We start from the raw sequence: 17,791 nt of genomic DNA on the forward strand, positions 1-17,791 counted from the left end.
CAGAGCCAGGTCATGCAAGACCTTAATAATTTTGGTTTTATAACTAATTTGGGTTTTAGTCTAAGATGCCACTGAAGGCTTTAGGTGGGAAATAACAATATCTGATTTCCACTTTAAGAGTATTCTGAGTGATGCATGGAGAATAGGGGACATGAATGGAAATGAGGAAACACTAATAGTTTAGGTAAGAGACAACAGTGGCCTGAACTTGAGGCAGTGAGATGGACAGAAGCAAGTGAAGGTAACCTGGTAGGACAATGATAGACTGGATACAGAAAAGTAGAGCAATAAAAAATTTTAAAAAAAAAGCACTACTTCTTGATTTTATTTCTAGGAATGTATCCTAAAACCAAATCAGATATGTACCCAAAGACATATAACCAAAGATGTTCATAGCAGTGTTTTTTATAATAATAAAAACAATGGAACAAATCTAAAAGTCCATCTTTAAGATTTAAGTAGACAAAGTCATCCATCCAAAGCAATGGAATATTATGCGGTCACTTAAAGTTATGTAGCTATATAGTTAGGAACAAGAATTACTAGCTGGGCACAGCAGCTCATGCCTGTAATCCTAGTGCTTGGGGAGGCTGAAATGGGAGGATGACTTGAGGCCAGGAGTTCAAGACCAGCCTGGGCAACATAGCAAGACCTTGTCTCTACAAAAAAAAAACTAAAAATTAGAGTGCGTGGTGGCACACATCTGTAGTCTCAGCTACTCAGGAGGCTGAGATGGGAGGATGGCTTGAGCCCAGGAGTTCAAGGCTGCAGTAAGCTATGATTGCACCACTGCACTCCAGCCTGGGTGATGGTTCAAGACCCTATTTAAAAAATAAAAATAATAAAATGTAAAGAAATATAGATATTATATATATGGAAAGGGACCAGCTACAGAATACACAATACAAATATAGTATAAGTCCATTTTCAAATAGTATCTTACTTTTATATATAATCATATGCACACGCGCAATGATGGCTGCAAATGCACTACAAAAAGTTTAGAAATCTACACATTAAAATATTAAAATTCTAGATGGCTTGGATTTAACATTTCATAAATGTTTTATACTTCCCATGCCTTCTAAAATCTGTACTACTTTATAATAGAAGGGAAAACGTAATTTAAAAAAATACCAGACATATGGACAATAGTCACTGATTTATTTTTCTAAAAATACTGCAAAGACCACAATTAAGTAGACTGTAAGTAAAAGTTTTAAATGAAAACTCAAGACACATAACTCTTAAATTGTTAAAAACTGAACAGTCACAATTTTGCTTGCAATATCAGTCTAACATGAGAATTCGGGGGAGGAGAAGAAAGACTGCAGAACAAAGCAGATATTCAAATAACCAGTATTTAATAATTATTAAACCTGCATAGAAAGATCCCTTCACTGAACTGTAAAGGAACAATTTGGACTCCCTTGAGATCTGACCTAAAGAGCCACTCATTTTATTTTACTTATGTTCTTGGTTCTTTATAAAGTTCCCCTCCTGCCAAATTGCAAATATAACAGATACCAAAAAGGACAGAAGACTGGGGACCTCTAAAGCACAAAGGTAGTCATTTGATTTCATATCATCAGATGTATTCTTACCAAGACCAGATGTTCCTTAAGGCCTTTACCACTGGAAAAGGGCTCAGTTTATTTAAAAATATCATGATTACCTCATTCCCCAAAGACAAAACTTTTGGTATTTGAGACTACTGTAAACAAACCCCAGAAAATCACCACCCAGATTTAAGTTTGCTGAAGATTCTGATGGATTTGCTTCATCACATTTTACTGGTGACCTTAGTCATCCTTACTTACAACAGGCCTACCAAAGAGATGGCTGTCTCCTCAGCAGGAATATACAGCTCCAAAATTTGTTCAGGCCTTTCAATGGCGCCACTATCAAGGTTTCCACCTCAGCACTCCCACCTGCTTGTTTCCCTACAGAGAAATGTCCAGTGGTTCTATCTTCAATCTCTCTTCTTTAAAAAGGATGAAGATGACAATTTAAAATATTAATCCAAAGTAATATGTCAGAAACAACTTAATGAGATATTCTTCTCGTGTTATTATATAGATCTGCCTATTCTGGACTTAAGGTCAGGAGTTCAAGACCAGCCTGGCCAACATGGTGAAACCCTGTCTCTACTAAAAATATGAAAATCACCTGGGCGTGATCTCGTACATCTACTCGGAGGCTGAGGCAGGAGAATCACTTGAACCTGGGAAGCAGAGATTGCATATAAATGGAATCACGGCATATATCGCCTTTTGTGTCTGGCTTCTTTCACTTAGCATAATGCTTCCATCTATGCTGTGGCATGTATCAGAACTCCATTCCTTTTGATGGCCAAATATTATTCTGTTGTATGGACATACCACATTTTGATGATCTATTCATGAACTGAGACACATCTGGATTATTTCTGCTTTTTGGCTATTACAAATAATGATACTATAAACATTTGTGTACAAGTTTTCCTGTGGACAAATGTTTTCATTTCTAGGAATGGAATTGCTGGGTCATATGACAACTCTATGTTTAACTTTTTGAGGAACTGCCAAACTGTTTTCTAAAGCAGCTGCACCATTTTACATGGTTTTTCACATTCTTAACATAAACTTAAGAGATGTCAGACTTTCATAGAAATAGGGGATTTACTCTTATCAAGCTCATTTTGTGTGCCAAGTGTTATGCCAGAATTTTATTTAATTTTCCCAACAACTCTATAATTCACAAAGTATCTCTATTTTACATAAGAAATTCAATCCCAAAAAATGTTTATAACCCACTCAAAAATAAATTATTTAGTAAATGTCAAACTAGAGTCAAACCCAGAGTTGACTTCAAAGCCTGTCTGCTTTATCCTACACCATTCAATCTCTACACTGAGATATATGTACAGTGCCTCATACCCAAAGTAGTCTTTGGAAAAGTTGCCTGTTAATAAAACTTACTTAAATAATTGTAAAATAGAAGGTTCCCAATGTAAAGATATTTCTAGAAAATTTAACAGATAACCTTGTATAAATCAATTAACCCCCCCCCCAATTTATCTTCTTTAGCAAACAATTTCTGGTTACTTAAAACAAAACTTACCTAAAATTCATCTAAACATTAAACAAATTATTTTCTTCCAAAGTTGTATGCGCTGACCAAAAAAAAAAAAAAAATGTAGTTATCTTCTGCTATAGAATGAACTGTGTTCCCCTAAAATTTATATGTTAATACCCTAACCCTCAATATTTGGAAAAAGGGCTTTTAGGATGTAACTAATGTTAAATTAAGTTATAAGGGTAGGGCCCTAATTCAATAGGATTAGTGGCCTTATGAAATGAGGAGAAGAGAAATTCCCCCCCATCTCCCCGACCCCAGGATTCCCATACCCGCCCTACCAAGCGAGGACACAGAGAGGAGGATATCCTCTGCAAGCCAGGAAGAGAACCCTCACCAAAACCCATCCACACTGGCAATCTGTTCTCTGACCTCCAGCCTCCAGAACCATAAAATAAATTTCTAGGCCGGGCGCCGTGGCTCCCGCCTCTAATCCCACGAGGTCAGGAAATCGAGACCATCCTGGCTAACACAGCGAAACACCGTCTCTACTAAAAAGTACAAAAAAATGGCCGGGCGTGGTGGCTCACGCCTGTAATCCCAGCACTTTGGGAGGTCAAGGCGAGCAGATCACAAGGTCAGGAGATCGAGACCGTCCTGGCTAACACTGTGAAACCCCGTCTCTACTAAAAAAAAAACAAAAAATTAACCGGACGTGGCAGCGGGCGCCTGTAGTACCAGCTACTAGGGAGGCTGAGGCAGGAGAATGGCGTGAACCCAGGAGGTGGAGCTTGCAGTGAGCCGAGATCGCGCCATTGCACTTCAGCCTGGGAGACAGAGAGAGACTCATCTCAAAAAAAAAAAAAAAAAAATTAGCCGGGCATGCCGGCAGATGCCTGTGGTCTCAGCTGCTCAGAAGGCTGAGGCAGGAGAATGGCGTGAACCCGGGAGGCAGAGCTTACAATGAGCCGAGATCACCCAGGCGACAGAGAGAGAGACTGTCTCAAAAAATATAAAAAAATAAAAATAAAAAATAAATTTCTGTTGTTTAAGCCACCTGGCCTATGGTATTTTGTTACGGCAGCCCACACTAATACTTCAAGAGTATCATGCACTACCCAATGATTAGTATTTGAAGCACTGATAAGAATCAAAACAAAGCAAGCACTAAATGGGGTAAAAATAAGAGATGCATATGCTTGTAACTCGAAAATACAAGTTCTTTGGTCAATGAGACTTAAAAACAGATTTGATGGCCCTTTTAGTAATTGAGAATTTAATCATGAAGTCAAGGAAATATGGTATCCTCCAAAGGGCTTAGGATTTAGACAATCCTGACACTTGTAGCCACTTCTGAGCTCTATGTTAAGAGTAAGAAATAAATTCTGGCCAGGTGAATTCAAAACCTGCCTGGTCAACACGGCAAGACCTCGTCTCTACAAAATAAAAATTAAATTAAAATTTAAAAAAGAAAGAAAGAAAACCAAATTCTACACCTATTCCTGCAGTCAGGATGCGAGTTTTTGCTTGCTTAATTAAATATTATTAACATTTAGTATCCACCAAATACTACACTACACCCTACAATATCCAGTATAGCTTCTAGAACACTACAGGTATTCCAAAAACGGGATTGTTAGTGAATAGATTCTATACAAGGACAACGAAGTCAAAGTCAAACACTTACACAGGCCACCCACTATTTGCCAAGTATTTTGCTAGTACCATAAATATAAAAATGCAGTCCCTGTCTTCAAGGAACTTAAAAGGAAGAGGGACAAAACAAACCACATAATTATAAAACAACAGAATAAATGCAATAGGAAAAAACATGGAAAGTGCACTGGAACACACAGGAATAGTGGGGGACAAGGGGGTTGGGAGAGCATGTTAGGAGCAAGTCAAGGACTATACTCCAAGTCTGACAAGGAATCCCCTTCTTGTTTCTAGTCGGGATAATTTCATAAACCCTCATCTGAAGAAGTATCCACTGAAGTACAGCCTCAGCTCATATTCTCTAACTTTTACTTCCATTCAATTCCATTCATCAATTTCAAACAAGGGTGAGAAAAGAGAGGAAAAGACAACTTTAAGTTGGCACAAGTAGGGTTTAAGTACCCTTTTACTCCCTGACAACCAGGTAAAAATTGAAATCACATTTTTTCAAATCTTTCTTACACTCATGATAAAGACTAGATGTTTTACAAGTTATACAATCACCCGTTTTAAGCCTTCTGTAAGATAAATCACCAAAACCTATTCAGTATGTAATTTCTTCTATACAAGCCAAATGGTGCCTCCATAGTTATTTTGCTTAATCCAACTGGGCCAACAAGGTATCCAACACCTTGAATACTGAATAAACTTCAGTGAATTTTCTCCATTAATCCACACCCTTATTCAAGATTTATTCAATTAGTAAATTCCTACAATACAATACTGACATTCAAAAAATGAAGATTTGGCTCTTGCTCCTAAAATAAACCTCTGTGGGAAAGTCACACATCCAACAGCTACGAGTATAAATGAAGACCCATGGGAACAAAGAGACTACTATTTGTATCCTTTCATGGATATCTCACTTGACACTTCACAAAACAATCCTGTGAAATATAAGATTATCTTCTTTTTTTTTTTTTAAACCAGTTTGCTCAATTAACAGGTCAGCATATAAAACCTGGATCTTCTGACCCTTGATTGTACCACACTCTAAAATGTATATAAAATTTATCGTTACCACAAATGAAGATACTTCAAAAACCCTAAGGAAGGAAACACACAAGAAGGAAACAGTTTCCTCACCTATAATTAAGCAAAATGTGGCCTTTTTGACATCTTTGAGCTAAATAAGGTCGCAAGGTGGAGCCCACTGCCCAGAAGTTTTACCCAACTAGTCTAACATAGAAATAGGCCTGGAAACTGGAGGAGTAACATAAATTTAAGGTTTACCAGTATATAAAGCATCTTCTATTATCATTTGATCCTCACTACTCAGTTAAGAATTATCTCTATTTTTACATATTTTTTAAAAATGCATCAGTGGAATAATGTAATTAGTTCAAGGTCACCCAGTTAGTAAATGGCTTGGACAAATCCTCATAACCCTATTACACCTTTTTATATGAGAAAGTCAGAGTAGCTAGTGGAAGCCTGGACTATTTAATACGGATCCAAGAATGTAAATACAAAATCTTCTGAGCTCTCCTTAGCCACTAGGCTACATGCAACTATTTTAGATGAGACAAGCTCCTCTTTCAGTAAAAAAAATATATATATATCTTAAGTAACGAACCAACTAATTTTAAAAATGCACTTAAAAGGCACACAATGTACATGCATGCACACGCATTCACATACATACACACACTTCAATCACAAAGCATCTTACACTTTTAAAACATTGCATAAATGAAAAGTAAGAATAGAACTAAACAGTCAGATAGGACACTAAAAGTACCAGCTTTTTGGTCTCAACCTATGCACTGTCCTGTACAAGTAATATGCTTTTTCATTTTTTAAATATTCATCTTTAAACAAATTATTAACAAGTAAATCTACATACTGCATTTTACTAATGTAAAATGCCTATGACTGTTTCAGGAACATAAACTATTATTCAGTTCTCTTCTGTGTAAGATTACATTATACACAGTGAACATGCTATTCCTAAAATTAAAGTCATCTGAGAGATATCACTAATATTTATACCATAATGTATTTATCATATCCTCTGTTCAAGATTCTGACCGACTTAATTGGAAATTCCTGTTCACGCATTCCTATTTCTAGGTGGCCTTTGAAACATCAGAAATACTTAATATAACCAAAAAGGACTCAACTTAAAAGACTAACATTTATGTCCCACAGGCCTTGAAAACATGAAGACTAAGCATATATTAATACAACCTGAAAAGCACTTTTTTAAGCACCAAAATATTCCAAAGAATATTTCAAAGACTTTTTTGCAAGCAGCACAAAAACGTTCTATCTCATACCAATCTCACTTTTACAGGTATCTAAGCATTCTAAGTACTACCTAACCACCTACCAAATAATCCAGTTCCTTCCAAAGTGAAAAGCTGACCCTCTTTCCTGCTCTTATTCAAAATTAGTGTATAAAGAATTACGGTAGACTGCTTAAATAAACTTTTCAGACCTGTGTACCAAGTTCTATATTTACGTTACTGGAAAACATCAGTGTGGTTCCTCTCTCTCTACACTTCACAAGGAACAGAGCAAGAAAAGAGCTTAAAAAACAGAAGTTACTTTTTATTAGAAAAGGAATTTTCAAGTGAAGACATAATTTACCTGTGACAGACTGACATCTATACATGACAGTGATTAAACTTTACTGAACACCCAAAACGGCAACTTTTTTTAGTTCACAATCTTTGAATTACACAACTATACCTGTTTGTATTTAAAAATAACCCACTTTTGGCCAGGCACGGTGGCTCACGCCTGTAATCCCAGCACTTTGGGAGGCCGAAGCGGGTGGATCACAAGGTCCAGAGATGGAGACCATCCTGGCTAACAAGGTGAAACCCTGTCTCTACTAAAAATACAAAAAATCAGCCGGGCATGGTGACACGCGCCTGTAATCCCAGCTACTTGGGAGGCTGAGGCAGGAGAATCGCTTGAACCCGGAGGCGGAGGTTGCAGTGAGCCAAGATCGCACCACTGCACTCCATGGGCGACAGAGCAAGACTATATCTTTTAAAAAAAAAAAAAAACTTTCACTGTTTTATATTTCTCAATGTTAAGCTAAGTTTACCCAAAGTTTGAAACAACTGATAACTTCTGGTCTGTAAGATCCCTACGGCATTAGATCTCTAAAACAGAAACCAACAACATATAATATTACAAGATACAACAATATGTATATTATAGTTCCTGAGTTTTCAAGGACATCAGTAAAAAAAGTCATGCTCAAACATATGACTGAAAGTTTTCAAGCCATATTTTACAAAGACTGTTTTTTGGTTTGTATGCTATAACTACTATTTAAACTGATCGCTTATATTTGAAAATAACTTGTGCGAAATCATCAAGGGAAAAGGGGTCAGTCACCTAGAGACACAACATTAAACTCACTCTTTAAGGCCATCATAAATACAGGTAACTTGGAATGAAAGAAAAAAATTCAAATTCACAGTAAGCGAAAGTGAAAATTCAACACAGATATATCACAAAATATATACATACAAAAGCCAAATGGAAACACGCTCAACCTTGATAGAAAAAAAATGAAAAGCAAAGTTTAAAATGGAAACCACCGAAATTGAGAAAGAATTCCAATGACATGACATTTTCTTGCCAAAGCGAAGGAATTTGTAGATTATATCATTCAAATCTCATTGTATTACATTATAAAGGTCTTGGCAACGGTTGACCATTAATCTTTAACACAAAGGAGATTCAAATCCAAATGAACTGTAAGACTATCTCTTCCAGGAGAGAGAAATAGAGTAATTTACTTTATCCACAATTGTTTAACCCAAAAGGAAGGCCTTTAAGGATGATAACGCAGAATGGATCAGCCTTCAGTCTACCAAGTCCCATTTCTCACGAAGTCTTGCACCAATCCGAAAAGAGAAGGTTATGGACACAAAACAGGCTTAGGAAAGGCTGGAAGAAAAAAATCTCCAATGAATGACACACCACATCATGGTTTATTCTCCTACACAATTTGAGAAACAATAAAGAAAAATATCACACCATATGTTTCAACGTATCAATTAAAAAAATATCTTACGACAGTACATTCAATTCTCTTCTTCGGGGCCGCAAAAATAATTTAGCTCCTGTTTTACTGATTACAGAGCAAAGGGCAAAAGCAGCTGCTGCAATGCAACACAGGCTGCTACAGAGGAAGGGGAGAAAAGGCTTTTCCAAACAAATCCGTTCCCCGCCCCCGCTTACACACCCCTACCAACTTATCCCAGTCTTTTACTGCCCCCACCACGTGAACCTAATCAATTCTTTCCCTTCCCCCACCATCGTGAAATTTCACCTTTTACAGCTCCTTTACCCACCCCTACCAGAGGCACTTTATTACCCGCAGAGATTTCAGACCTTTCAAACTTTTCCTCCTTTTTTAATTAAACACGAGAGTTCGGAGGCAAAAGTGCATGAAATTTTTACATATATACGAAAAAATACCTGTTTCCCAGCAACATGCACGCTTCGATTCTCGAACCCCTCCCCATCTCCCGGGTTTCGCTTGCAAAGGCTGGGGGGAGGGAGCCAGGCGCAAATTAAATTTAGGAAGGGAAATCCTGGGTGAAAGAAGAGCATTTGAGGAAAAATGAGAGAACGATGAAGGGAGACCCCCAAACCACAGGGGTTGGGGAGGTTTCCAAGAAAGAAAGAGAAATTGGAAGGGACAAAAGGGGGAGGGGGGAGAAACAGACCGGAGACCTGGGAGACGCGCCGGGCCGGGAGAGGGAAGGCGGGGTCCAAGGAGAACGAGGGTCGCGGCTCCCGCGGCACAATGGCCCGCCCGGCCCCCGCCCCGCGCGCCCCTCACCTCATGGTGCCGGCGGCGTAGAGGCTTCCCCACCAGCTGGGAGACGCGGAAGGCGCCGAGCCGAGGGGGTCTCTCCTCCAGGGGTGGGGAGCAGCTCGGAGACTGGAGACAAGTGTTCGGCTCCTCCTTCGGCGGCCAGGGGGCTACACCATCTCCTCGCACAAAGCCGAGGCGCCGGCCCGGAGTGTGGGAGAAGAGGGTGAGAGAAAGGCTGGGGAGGGGGCGGAGAGGACGAGGCGCGGAGCGGGTCCCCAGGCGGCCGCCGCCTCCCACCTCCTCGTGGTCCTGCTCCTCCTCCCGGAGCTTCCTCGGCCGCCCTCGGAGGGGTGCCCGCCGGGGCCGCGCGCCCGGCCGCCGCTCCACAGGCCCGCGCCCGCCGCGCCGCCGCCGAGGCCGTGTGCAACCGGCAGCTGCTGCAGCCGCGGGAGGAGAGTCGGGATCGCCGCGAGGAGCCCGGGAGGAGGCGGGGCGCGCGGCGGAGGAACACGCAGGCGCCGCCCTCCTCGCCACCTTCCCCCGGGGGCGAGGGGGCGGTGCGGGGGGAGGGGAGGAGAGGGGAGGAAAGGGGAGGCGGGGGGCCGGGCGCGCTCCCCCGCGCCGGCGGCCGGGCCCCCGCCGGACTGCGGAGAGCTGACTGGGCGGGAGCGAGCGCGGCGGCGGCGGCGACGACGAAGAGAGGCTCTTTGTTGCCTCCCTACCCCGCCCCCTGCAACCCCCTGGGATTCGGGCCGGCCCCCCCCACCCCCACCCAAAACGTCCCGTCCGCTGTCGGCCGGGGTTCCTCGCCGGGGGGTTCCTTGCCCGGGGTTGTCCTTGACTGTCGGCCCCCTCCCCGTCGCCTCCCGCTCCCCAGAGGCTTGGGGAACTCCGGGGCCTCCCCCACGGCCGCGGTGCGGAGACCTAGGCGCCGAGACCTCCTGGGCGCCGGACCCGCAGGCACCGGCGTGGGGAGCTGGGACGCGTGACTGACTGGGTACAGGGCCGGGCCAGGATACTCCGGGTCGGCTCGCGGCCGAGTGCCTCGCGCGGGGCGAGTGCTCAGCCCGCCCTGTTGCGGTCTCAGGACTGGGACGAGGGAATCGGGGGGCATCCCGGTCAGCCCAACCGCCCGACCCCGCCGCGGCTGCGCCCAGCGATTCCTGCGGAGTTGAGGAGGGGCATATAAATGGAAAATATGGTCATCATTGTTCCCTTCGCTCCTTCCCGAGGAATCCCAGCGTGCTGCGCCGATGGAACAAGCTGATGTGCACACTAGGTATAGGGATGACTTCATCCCCAAACGAACGCAGCCGACTCTGGGGGAAACGCAGTCGCCGGAGACGCGCGCGGAACCGTGTGTTGCCGTAAGAGTGGAAGAAGAGAAACGCAGCCAGTGGAACCGCTTTCCAGCGTCATTAGCAGAGGGAATCCCGGGCAGGGGCGGGGAGAAAGAGGAACTAATGATAATTTTAAATCTTCCGTCATTCCCAATGGTCTTGAAGTCACCTCCCTTAAAAAGTAGATATAAAATACTGGCAAGGCAATTTCAAGTCAAGTCGGGGAGGAGGGCATCCAGGAAGCCAGAATTGATAGTTGTTGTTGAGGTTTTGTTTTTGGTTTTTTTTTTTTTAATCTAAAAACAAATCCAATAATAAAAATTTTAACTGTACGAATTACAGCCCCCTTTTAGTCCCGAAGACAGGGATGTACTTTCTGTATAAAAGATGAGGATGAGAAAGGATTGTTGCTACAGGGATCCTGTTGCTGAAGGATCTCATCCAAAATGGAGGACCTGCCATGACTCCAAGAATCCGTTCAAAAGTTTCGGTGTTTTGTTTTAAGATGCAGGTACCATTCAAAAGATAGTTATAAAGGTTGGGATAATGTACACTTCCAAATGAAAAGACAAGTTATAGTGATCCACGGTCAATGCCTGACTTGCCTGTAATAGAACTGTGTAGCCCATTTTTAACCATAAAAAAGCTTCCTGGTTTCAGTCGGGTGCGGTGGGTCACACCTGTAATCCCAGCACTTTGGGAGGCTGAGGCGGGTGAATCATCTGAGGTCAGGAGTTCCAGACCACCCTGGCCAACATGGCAAGACCCTGTCTCTACTAAAAATACAAAAAAAAAAAAGAAATAGCCGAGTGTGGTGGTGCACGCCTGTAATCCCAGCTACTGGGGAGGCTGAGTCAAGAGAATCACTTGAACCCGGGAAAAGGAGGTTGTAGTGAGCTCAGATCATACCAGTGCACTGCAGCCTAGGTGACAGAGCAAGACTCCATCTCAAAAATAAAAAATAAAAAAAGCTTCCTGGTTTCAGAGCTAAATACCGAGTTATTTTCTTTTTTTAACTGGCAGCCTTAGACCAACAGCCCTATAGAAGCAGTGACCTAGAGCTATGGCACAGGATCAAGGTGGCCTCAGGTAGCAGAAAGCATGATGCCTCTGCCTTAAACATGGTGTACTTGAAGAACGCTAATTTCCACCCACGTATCTAATTACAGCTTACCATTACAGAGGACATTTTATTCAAGGATCTCCAAGCACTGGAGAGAAAACAAACTTGCCAGTCAAATGTCCTAGTTGCCATATTGCAGGTAGAGACAGGGAAACAGAGCTCAAGTAACTGAATCAATCAGTGCAACAGGCATGATTAAAAATCATAGCTACCAACTATGAGGGTCATTGTCTTACAAAAGTTTCTCCCTGTAGTTTGAAACACATACCTCAAGTATTTGAACATGTGCTGTAGAGACTTTTTTCTTGGAAAAATTAAGATATATTGAACCATCTTGGAAAAGTATTAATAAAACATAATTGACCAAAAAGAAGTCACACCAATTTGCCTTAGTCCATTCATAGCAATACAGTAAATCCGACAGAGCTTATGTTTCAGGGAAAACTTACAAAGGGCCAAAAGGGGTGGAGAGAGTGCTGTAATGACTCAAGCTATCTCCTGCCAGACACAAGAAACAAGGATAAAAATTCCTTACAGATGACTCCATAACCTACTTCTCATTTGTGAAAGTTAATCCATCCTGCGCTAAATAAGTGATATATCACATCATCTTTATTCTAACAGCAAATGTTCCAATGGTATGGGCACCAAATTAAGCAATCCAAGTGGAAAATGCTGTTCTTATTTTCTATGTTTATTAAAAATGTACCAGCCAAGAATTTTGGCTGCCTACAACCATTTCCATCCTTTTGGATGGCAGCCTGCCAGTTCACAAATTGGTCATAGCATTGCCTTTTGGATTTAGATATTGCAATGGGTGGCCTGACCTCCAAAGGTCATTCTGTGGAAGGGCAATTTGTTGGCTGTGACAAAATGTTATTGCTTCTTGTTCATATTTGGTTTAACATTCAAAGAGGGCAAAAGGGATACTTGAGGTAGGAAGTCACAGACTAATTCTGGTCACAAAGGAAATGCTGTGGAATGTGTTACCATATAGAATAAAAGAATGTTAGAGATGGAAGGAATCTTCAGTCCAGCCCACTCATTTTTCAGAAAAGAAATGTGAGACCCAGAGAGGTTAAGTAACTTGCCCACAACTTAAATTCAGAATTTCCAATTCTTGGTCCATTGTTCCTTCTACTGTATCAAACTACCTTCCTATGGGATGAGAGTGCATTAAGGCAATAAAAATTAAAGCTAATTCTCTTCTCATAAACTCTGGTTAAAAATTAGGTCTGGGCCTGGCATGATGGCTCATGCTGGTAAACCCAGAACTTTGGGAGGCTGAGGCAGGCAGATCACAGGAGTTCGACACCAGCCTGGTCAACATGGCAAGACACCGTTTCTACAAAATTTTTTACAGATAAGCCAGGTAGCTGGGCACGGTGGCTCATACCTGTAATCCTAGCACTTTGGGAGGCCGAGGCGGGTGGATCACTAGGTCAGGAGTTGGAGACCAGCCTAGCCAACATGGTGAAACCCAGTCTCTATTAAAAATACAAAAAATTAGCCAAGTATGGTGGTGGGAGCCTGTAATCCCAGCTACTGGGGAGGCTGAGGCAGGAGAATCACTTGAACCCGGGAGGCAGAGGTGGCAGTGAGCCAAGATTGTGCCACTGTACTCCAGCCTGGGCGACAGAGCAAGACTCCATCTCAGAAAAAAAAAAGAGCCAAAGAGCCAGGTATCATAGCACACTCCTATGGTCCCAGCTACTCAGGAGGCTGAGGCAAGAAGATTGTTTGAGCCAGAGATTTGAGGCTTCGAGGCTGCAGTGAGCTATGATCTGGCCACTGCACTCCAGCCTGAGAGACAGACTGTCTCTAAACAATTAAAATCAAAAACCAAAAAATTAGCTGAGGTCGTGTTGGCTTGGCTGAATTGTGGAAATCATTTGAACTCTTCTCTCATAAGGGTTGCCAGCCCAAGGCCCAGTGGCTGGCCCATCATGTAGGCACCTAGGTATTTAAAAGGTGAATGAATAAATGAGTGAATGACTTCTCTAATTAAAGAGAAAACTATTCATCAAAAGAAATATACTCTGTTCTTAACATCAAGTATATAGAACTCAACTTTCCCTCAGATAAACTTTCACCCATGCTTTTTTTTTTTTTAGACGGACTTTTGCTCTGTTGCCCAGGCTGGAGGGCAGTAGTGAGAGCTCTGCTCACTGTAGCCTCTGCCTCCCAGGTTCGAGCGATTCTCCTGCCTCAGCCTCCCCAGTAGCTGGGATTACAGGCGCCTGCCACCACACCCAGCTAATTTTCATATTTTTAGTAGAGACAGGTTTTACCATGTTGGCCAGGCAGGTCTCTAACTCCTTACCTCAGGTGATCTACCCACTACAGCCTCCCCAAAGTGCTGGAATTGGGAGAATTCCAGCACTCCCAAAGTGCTGGAATTACAGGCATGGGCCACCACGCCCAGCCACCCCTGCCTAATGTCACAGTAGGAGGCCTGCTCCAAGCCCTAGGTGTACAGTACAGAGCCATCACATTGGCCTATATATTTGTTAGCAGTGTGTACTCAGAAAAGGAAATAAAACTTGCTTCTGTTGAAGATGAGTTTGCTGCAGGAGTGTTGTCAGTCTGGCTCTGAGGGTTCACTTGGAACATGCCTTGTTTAAATTCATCTGATAGCATCAGTGTAGGCTTGTCCTCCATGTATGGGCATGAGGAGGATGCATGACTAATGCTACTCAGCAGTCAGGAAATCAATGCTAAGGATTGTAGGCACAGTCTCCCCCATCATCCAAAAAAAAAGGCTCTCCCTCGAAAAATTAAGAGTTACTTTACGGATGGGTGAGGAAGAGAAGGTAGTTTGGAGTGAATTTGATTGTACACTTTCTGCTTACACCTAACAGTATTGTGTTTTCTTTTGTGGCAGTTAGTTCACAGTGTAATTTTTGTTTGTGTCCCCAAGAATGGAAAAAAAAATAAGGTAGAACATGATATTCTGGTAGGATTCAAGATATTTTTATTTCTCATCTTTCAGCTTTAGCTGCCCATATATAATCTTGGCTCTAAAATATTATCAGGAGACACAGACATTAGAGGAAACTATTTGCCTCTCTGCCTTTTGCATTTTTCTTCCATTTGTCATTTTTCTCCCTTCCAAATTAGGATTTATTCAGTTACTTTCATTTCATCTTCCCCAGAGTCTCTTTCTTTTCTTAGCTCTACAGTGTTTAGATTTGGCAGAAGATTCCCATAGTCTGAATGGTTTTGGAGTAACATTAGTCTATAGAGGCCATATTCTATAAAATGCAATGCGTTTTTTCCCCACAAAATTCAGCTATGGCTGCGATTTAAAGAATATGGCAAGTGGGCCCCATATCTAGATAACAGTCAAATCATAGTGCGTTAGAAATTGGATTGATGGCCGGGCGTGGTGGCTCAAGCCTGTAATCCCAGCACTTTGGGAGGCCAAGATGGGCGGATCACAAGGTCAGGAGATCGAGACCATCCTGGCTAACACGGTGAAACCCTGTCTCTACTAAAAAATACAAAAAACTAGCCAGGTGAGGTGGCAGCCGCCTGTAGTCCCAGCTACTAGGGAGGCTGAGGCAGGAGAATGGCGTAAACCCAGGAGGCGGAGCTTGCAGTGAGCTGAGATCCAGCCACTGCACTCCATCCAGCCCGGGCGACAGAGCAAGACTCTGTATCAAAAAAAAAAAAAAAAAGAAAGAAATTGGATTGAAAATAAGTATTGAGCCTGGTGCAGTGCCTCATGCTTGTAATCTTGACTCTTTGGAAGGGTGAGGCAGGAGAATCACTTGAGCCCAGAAGTTCGAGACCAGGCTGGGTAATATAGTGAGACTCCATCTCTATAAAAAATAAAATTCTAGCTAGGCATGGTGACATGCACCTGTAGACCCAACTACATAGGAGGCTGAGGGTAGAGGATGGCTCAAGCCAGGAGGTTAAGGCTGCAGTGAGCCATAATCACACCACTGCACTCCAGCCTGGGTGACAGAGCAAGACCCTTCCTAAAAAATAAAAAGAAAATAGAAAAGAACTATCATCAGCCAGACGTGGTAGCTCACGCCTATAATCCCAGCACTTTAGGAGGCCGAGGCAGTCGGACCACCTGACGTCAGGAGTTTGAGACCAGCCTGACCAACATGGAGAAACCCCATATCTACTAAAAATACAAAAATATTAGCTGGGAGTGGTGGCGCATGCCTGTAATCCCAGCTACTCAGGAGGCTGAGGCAGGAGAATCTCTTTAACCCAGGAGGTGGAGGTTGCGGTGAGCCAAGATCGCGCCATTGCAATCCAGCCTGGGCAACAAGAGCAAAAGTCCATCAAGAAAGAAAGACAGAAAGAGAGGGAGAAATGAACTATCATCATAATATAATTCTGAACTCTCAGCTCCTATGTTATAAAATCTAGCTGGTAGCTAGGAAAAAAAAAAGATTAGTACCCTCTTTCTTGCATTGAAGTGATTTATTGTAACAAAACTAGAGAATACCACTTAATTTTCACAGACAATACGATCAGGTGACAACTGACCTTAGAGTATTTCCTCAAAGGAGATCAGAAAAAAAATTATTAAAGATTATTTTCTGACTAATCACAGTACAGAAGAAAGATATTACCACTAGGATGTGTCCTAAGCAAGCTGTCTAAAATTAATTCACAGGCTGGGCGCTGTGGCTCACACCTGTAATCCCAGGACTTTGGAAGGCTGAGGTGGGCAGATCACGAGGTCAGGAGATCGAGACCATCCTGGCCAACGTGGTGAAACCCCGTCTCTACTAAAAATACAAAAATTAGCTGAGCATAGTGGTGTGCGCCTGTAGTCCCAGCTACTCGGGAGGCTGAGGCAGAAGAATCACTTAAACGTGGGTGGCAGAGGTTGCAGTGAGCCGAGATTGTGCCATTGCACTCCAGCCTGGGCAACAGAGTGAGACTCTGCCTCAAAAAAAAAAAAAAAATTAATTCACACTGCTTAACACCACACTTTTATCCCACCTTTCAGGTAAGTTTCAAAGCTTATTAAAAATCTCAATTCTCTTTCTCTTTGAAACTATTGCTAAGCATGGTGACCTAGCCAAATTCTACTTTGAGAAATTATCTTCAAATGTTCATTTTCTTGGGTTTAATGTCCAAATTCAACCTCTAGTCAAGTCTTTCTAAAATTGAAAGGAAGGAAATATTCAAAAAAATAATGTCATTATGTGTCATTAGTTATAATACTTTCATTTGGCCTCCAAACATTCTAATACCCTTAACTCATTTATCATGAGTACCAACTTTTAATGAAGTAAAATGTTGATATTGTACTCATTTTGTATATGAAGCTGTTGGGTTCTTTGATCAAAGTAGGCAGTGATTGAATACTCTATTTGGTAGTAAATGAATTGAACTGCAAATCAAAAATTAAAGCCATTGAGGGAAGAATTTAAATTTAACCTCTTATTTCAGGGCCCTCTGTACCTCTCTGTGGGAATACCTACCTTAGATGGAATCTGACACGAACAAGCTTTCTATTTGAGAAAAATAATGTTATTTGAGTGGCAGGAATGTAAGAGATGAATGTAGCTAAGTGATTGGTTGACCAATAGTGATATTTACTCACCTGCTAGGCACTTACTTATGTTAACTCCATTAATCATCACAATATTCCTGTGAAGTGGATATCATTATAGTCATGCCTGCTATACAACTCATGAAAGTGAGGCACAGAAAGGTTAAGAGATTCGCCCAAAGCCACACAGCTAGTAAATGAGAAAGAAAGGCCAGTTTTATAGCCCACACTCCTAA

General features: G+C 42.3%; 1 protein-coding gene across 10 annotated transcripts in view; it reads right to left on the reverse strand.

Annotated features, from left to right (window-relative positions):
• Positions 1-9,987, reverse strand: part of ENAH (ENAH actin regulator) — a 156,502-nt gene extending 146,515 nt beyond the window's left edge. For 9 of the 10 annotated variants that reach the window (XM_074037445.1, XM_074037439.1, XM_074037425.1 and 6 more), the window contains exon 1: positions 9,587-9,987. In XM_074037445.1, the coding sequence (XP_073893546.1) occupies positions 9,587-9,591 (5 nt within the window). In that variant the 5' untranslated portion in view covers positions 9,592-9,987. Of the gene's footprint in view, positions 1-9,219; positions 9,292-9,586 lie in introns of those variants that run through there. The other variant, XM_074037417.1, reaches the window with a different exon arrangement.
• Between the last annotated feature and the right edge of the window lie 7,804 nt (positions 9,988-17,791).

The sequence above is a fragment of the Macaca fascicularis genome, chromosome 1, assembly GCF_037993035.2.
Source record: "Macaca fascicularis isolate 582-1 chromosome 1, T2T-MFA8v1.1".
NCBI lineage: Eukaryota > Metazoa > Chordata > Mammalia > Primates > Cercopithecidae > Macaca > Macaca fascicularis.